General features: G+C 38.1%; 1 protein-coding gene across 1 annotated transcript; it reads left to right on the top strand.

The window, feature by feature from the left end:
* On the top strand, positions 5,601-6,086 carry LOC109233649 (uncharacterized mitochondrial protein AtMg00810-like). The gene has a single exon (XM_019399523.1). It carries the CDS (start codon positions 5,601-5,603, stop codon positions 6,084-6,086), a length of 486 nt encoding a protein of 161 aa, XP_019255068.1.

Here is a 6,552-nt window from a genome sequence, read left to right as displayed (position 1 = left end):
ACCAAAAACGATTTAATGTCATAAAATAATGCAAGAGAAATCAATTACGATTAATAAAGCTATGATCTTTACACATTTCTTCAAAAGTCAATAAAAGTCAACCCCAAGCCCACCCGGTCAAAACCCTGGTTCATGGGTAGATCTTGACTATCCATAATCCCACGATTCCATATATGTATTTTGTTTTCAAATCTGAGTCCAATTCAACTTTCCAATCTATAAACTCTCATGAATTTGATATTAAATCTCATATAAAATCATGTAATATAATTGAAAATTGATCAAATCACTTACCCAATGATTGTAGTGAAAATCACCTCTCCAAATTGCCTTCTACCGAGTCTAGGGTTCTAAATGAGAGAAAAGAGATCAGATCCCGTCTTCCCAACACTTCTGTTCAGGTGCGTGTATCGGAATTGCGACCCTGGGTTTGCAATTGCGAACCCTCGCAATTGCAGCACCTGACAACATAGAGGGATGTCGCAAATGTGACACAGACTTCGCATTTACAAAGTCTGCTACTCTCGCAAATGCGACCTATCAGTCGTAAATGCGAACCTACCCTGTCCTAGCCTCTCTTCGCAAATGCGATCAAGGTATCGCAAATGCGACACCTGAGAACCCTCTGCTATGATCGCAATTGTGATGCTTGTGCTCGCAGTTGCGACAACTGGAGCACCAGCAAACCTGAACTAGGTCAAAACCATTCTGAAACATGCCTGACACTCACCCGAGCCCTCAGAGATCCAAACCAAACATCCACACTGTTAGATCCAGTTTTAATGATGCAAATAATATACATATGCAGGAAATCAATTACAAGGAATCAAGAAGATACTACAAGACTGCTAGAGTCAATCCTGATGCGTAGGGAAAGAAATCAATTAACAAAGATTACAATACAATCAGCAAATCTGGAAAACTAAGGAAAGAATCCAATCAGCCAATCAATCAGCAAAGAGTAACGGCCAGCTGCGATGGAGAAAATCAAGCAAGCCTAAACTTAAGGCACGAATCAAGGCCAGCATCCCGAAAGATCTAAGATTCTGTCAAGATTCGTACGCAACAAATTTTGGAAGAACCAACACTCAAGGAGAAAGCCTTCATTACATACATCTGTTGAAGCAACGATCAGCTATATTATTCTTGGAAAGAATCAATCTCTTCCCAAGGATCAAATCTCTTGGTTTGTCAAGCCTCGACCTTCATCAAAGTATTTATACCCAGGGTAAAACCCTAGTCAGATATACTTTGATCGAACCAAAAACCACTCTCTTTATTCTACTGCAAACAAACATTGTAGTTCACTAGATCTGTTGTGTAACAAGTCAGAGAAAAAAAAGAGTATAACACTGGTGAGGCATTGTATCAAAAAGAAACGAGTGCTAGAGAAACAGTGTTGTCAATTCACTTCAACTGTACTCGGAGAAACATATTTACTAAAAGAGAACTCCCTTGCAACCCAAGGGGACTGGACTAGGATTCACATTGAATCCGAACCAGTATAAAATCCCGGTGTCTTTAATTTCTGCAATTTACCTTCTGTCATTATAACTGTTAAGTTATTATATCTAGTCGACTACTCGATTAACTAGTCGACTAATAAGCGGTTAAGTTTAAATATTTACAATTCAACCCCTCCCCCCTCCCCCCTCTTGTACTTTCAATTGGTATCAGAGCAAGGCCACATTTTACTTTTGCTTAACAGCTTGTGAGAAAGGATCGTCGAAAATCAAGTTATCATAGGAGATCTCTTTCAGGAAGGAACTTCACAAGTTAGACCACCATACTTCAATGGACAACATTTCTCCCACTGGAAAGTGCGAATGGAAATCTTTGCCAAAGCTTATGACGTCAAAGTCTAGAGAGTCATCAAAAAGGGAAACTATCCCTTACCAGCCGCCACTCCACCACTTGCTGATCCTGATGATATAGATTCATACACAAAAGAGCAAATGGAAGTGGTACAAGTTAACAACAAAGCGAGAAATCTGCTTCATAACGCTATAAGTGGTGAAGAATATGAGAAAATCTCAAGTTGTGACACAGCCAAAGAAATATGGGACAAGCTTGAGGTCACTTATGAAGGAACCAGCAAAGTAAAGGAAACACATATCAACATGCCGGTCCATGATTACGAACTCTTCTCAATGAAAGAAGGAGAATCCATTGAAGAGATATTTTCCAGGTTTAGCAAAATAATTAGCGATCTAAAGGCGTTTGGCAAGCCTTACACCAGTGGTGATCAAGTCAGAAAAATTCTCAAGAGTTTGCCAACCACTTGGCAGACCAAAGTAGTCACACTGGAATCTCAAGATCTAAACAAATTATCCTATGATGAACTACGAGGAGAACTCATTGCTTTTGAAAAGACGCATCTCAAGAAGACCAATCAAGAAGAAAAAAAGAAAATAGTTGCATTCAAAACCTCTACTGAAATAGCTGAAAATGAAATTGATGATGATCCTGAAGCTTTGCAAGAAGAAATTGCTATGCTATCTAGAAACATGGATGGATTAATGAGAAGATACAGGAACACAAAGAAAGGAAGAATTCCACCAAGACGATCCAGGCAATACAACGAACAGGATAAGAATGATGGGAAGTGCTATGAATGTGGAAGATTTGGGCATATTCAAGATGAGTGCCCAAAACTGAAGAGGAAGATCTCTAAAGGCTTCAACAAGAACAAATCCTTTGGAAGCTGGAGCGATGAGGATAATTCAAACCACTAAGAGATAGAAAATCTCTGCTTTATGACAATTCTAGAAAACGAAATGAACAAATCTTCAGGATGCTAGACAGATGAGGACATTTCGGATGACGAAAATGAAAACTATTTCATGGCACGAGGTGAAACTAGTGAGGTAAGATCCTATAACTGTGGAAGATGCAATGAATTGCAGGATATTCTTGATTTAACTTTGAAAGAGTCTCAGAAAATGATGAATGAGCTTAAGAGAGAGACTCACTAAGGAAGTTAAAGACTGGAAACTCAAACATGAAGTATGTGAAATCGAAAAGGAAGTACTTCAAGAAGAGTTTGAGGAATTGCAAATGCAACTCATCGGCATGCACAAATCCACCAGCCACAGTTCTGTTAGGTCGAACCAGACGACTTACAAGTCAACTGGAAAAGGACCAGCCAGAACCAAGTCGACTAGTACTAACATTAATGAAAGACCTAAAAGTGGGTCAGAAGTTATGAGCCATTACCGTAACAAAAGTGGGAATAAATATTCCTTTTGTCGTTTTCGTAAAACAAACGTTTCAGGATGGGTTTGGAAACCAAAAAATTCTGAACCTAGTAACACTAACCCTCCAGGACCCAGGCAAGCTTGGCTACCTAAAAGAAAGTAATCATCTTGTTTTGCAGGAACACCACAGAATAAGCCGCAAAGGAAAATGGTATCTAGACAGTGAGTGTTCCAGTCATATGACAGGTGACAAAAACTTGTTCAAAGAAGTTACAAAAATTGATGGAGGAAGTGTTAAGTTTGGGGATGATTCAAAAGGCAAAATAATTGGTACTTGAACAATTCCCTTCAATAACAATTGTGACATCACTGAAGTTTATCTTGTCGATGGCCTCAACTACAATCTCTTGAGCATAAGTCAACTCTGCGACTCAGTATATGAGGTAAATTTTAAGAAAACAGGATGTGCTATTGAAGATGAATCAGGTAAAATAGTCCTTCCTGGAAAAAGGTATGGAAATGTTTATATCCTTGATAGTTTTGAAAAGATAGATGGTCATATTTGCTTATCCTCTATGTCTGATGATCCATGGTTGTGGCATAGGAAACTTGGTCATGCTAGCATGCATTTGATAGAAAAATTGTCCAAACATGAATTAGTTGTTGGCCTACCCAAACTGAATTTTTCTAGAACTCATATTTGTGATGCATGTCAAATGGGTGAACAGACCAGAAACTCTTTCAAAAACAAAGATATAGTATCTACTTCAAAACCTTTGCAATTACTTCATATGGATTTATTTGGGCCTACTAGAACTGCTAGTATGGGAGGAAAGAGGTATGCTTTTGTTATTGTTAATGATTATTCACGTTTCACTTGGGTAATTTTCTTATCTCATAAGGATGATGCATTAAGAAATTTTGAAGTTTTCTGCAAAAAGGTTGAAAGAGAAAAGGGATATCTAATTTCAGCAATTCAGAGTGACCGTAGAGGAGAATTTAAAAACAGAGCATTTGAAGATTTTTGTAATGATCAGGGATACACCCATAATTTCTCTGCACCACGCTCACCACAACAAAATGGGGTTGTGGAAAGAAAGAACAGGACCCTCCAAGATATGGCAAGAACCATATTACTAGAACACTCACTGCCAAACCACTTCTGGGCAGAAGGTGTAAGTACAGCATGCCAACATTCTCAACCGTTGCCTCATAAGGCCTATTCTAAAGAAGACTCCATATGAACTATGGAAAGGTAAACGTCCAAGTATCAGTTACTTCTATCCCTTCGGAAGTAAATGTTTTATCCACAATAACAGTAAGGATAATCTTGGAAAGTTCGATCTAAGAAGTGACGAAGGTATTTTTCTGGGCTACTCATTAAATAGTAGATCTTTTAGAGTCTATAATAAATGCACATTATGTGTGGAAGAATCTGTATATATTATATTCGATGAAAATGACCCCTTGGTCGAGAAAGGAATTACTGCAGGTGAAGATCAAGCTCAAGAAACTCAGGAGACAAGCAAATCGCAAGAGTCGACTGACTGGTGAAGACAGCAGCAATGTACCAGATCAACCAATCGAGTCAACTGCAAATGTAGTTCGTCCAAATGAATGGAGAAGCGAGCCTGAATATCCTCAGAAATTCGTTATAGGGGATCCAAATGAAGGAATGAAAACCAGGGGGCTCTCAAAAAGAAAGCAAACATCGCATTGATCTCTCAAATTGAGCCAAAAAAGATAGAGGAAGTACTAAAAGACTCAAGCTGGGTGCAAGCTATGCAGGAAGAGTTAGATCAGTTCAGTAAGAATCAAGTGTGGAATTTGATACCCAAACCTGATAATGTGTATGTAACCGGAACAAAGTGGGTTTTTAGAAATAAATTGAACGAGGATGGAAAGGTCGTAAGAAATAAAGCCAGACTAGTTGCTCGGGGCTATTCACAACAGGAAGGAGTCGACTATGATGAAACTTTTGCCCCAGTAGCTCGTTTGGAGTCCATACGAATTCTTTTGGCATACGCATCTTTTAAAAGATTCAGGTTGTTTCAAATGGATGTTAAAAGTGCATTTTTGAATGGATTTATCGAAGAAGAAGTATATGTGAAACAACCTCCAGGTTTTGTAGATTCAAAAGTTCAATACCATGTATAGAAGCTCACCAAAGCGCCGTATGGGCCAAAATAAGCTCCACGTGCTTGGTATGATAGACTGAGTTCCTATCTTGTTGATCATGGCTTTACAAGAGGTAAAATAGATACTACCTTGTTCATTAAACGATCATCGGAAGGTAACCTCATTATTCAAATTTATGTCGATGATATTATATTTGGTAGTGCTAACCCTCTCATGTGCAAGGAATTTTCAAATCTTATGCAAAGCGAATTCAAAATGATTATGATGGGTGAGCTCACGTTCTTCCTTAGACTACAAATTCAACAATCTGAAGAAGGAACCTTCATATGTCAGACCAAATATACAAAAGAGCTGATTCAAAACTTTGGTATGAGCAATGCAAAATCAATTGGCACACCAATGAGCCCTTCCACAAATCTAGACAAAGATGAACAGGGTATTCCTGCTGATGAAACTAAATATCGTGGAATGATTGGATCGGTGCTATATCTGACAGCAAGTCGATCAGATATTATGTTCAGCGTATGTAAATGTGTCAGGTTTCAGTCAGCTCCCAAGGAATCACATTTGACTGCCGTAAAAAGAATCATTCGATATCTCATTTGGACTGTATCTCATGGATTATGGTACCCTCACTCTAACTCTTTTAAATTAGAAGGTTTTTCAGATGCTGACCTTGCAGGTGATAAGGATGATAGAAAAAGCACAAGTGGTACATGTCATTTACTGGGAAAGGCATTGATATCCTAGAATAGTAAAAAACAAGCATCAGTCGCATTGTCTACTACTGAAGCTGATTACATTGCTATTGGACAATGCTGCGCATAACTACTGTGGATGTCTCATCAACTGGGTGACTATGAACTTTCGTTTAAGCCTATACAAATTTTTTGTGACAACTCGAGTGCTATTTGTCTTTCCAAAAATCATGTGCATCATTCTAGAGCAAAGCATATAGATATTAAGCATTATTTTATTAGAGATCATGTTCTTAAGGGAGACATAGAGATATCTTTTGTTGGAACCATTGATCAATTAGCTGATATTTTTACTAAACCTTTATTAGAAGAGAGATTTTGTGATTTAAGAAATTACTTGGTATTATTTGCATTATTAATATCTCTTAGGTTCTATGTGCACTGTTAATTTTCTTGCAATAATTTTCCTTTACACATGCCTTAATTACGCCTCCATTTTTCCCTCTCATTTCTCTTCT

Source organism: Nicotiana attenuata, chromosome 10, assembly GCF_001879085.1.
Source record: "Nicotiana attenuata strain UT chromosome 10, NIATTr2, whole genome shotgun sequence".
In the NCBI taxonomy this organism is placed as follows: domain Eukaryota; kingdom Viridiplantae; phylum Streptophyta; class Magnoliopsida; order Solanales; family Solanaceae; genus Nicotiana; species Nicotiana attenuata.
The sequence above is the reverse complement of the archived record's forward strand: the minus strand, read 5'-3'. Positions and strand labels throughout refer to the sequence as shown.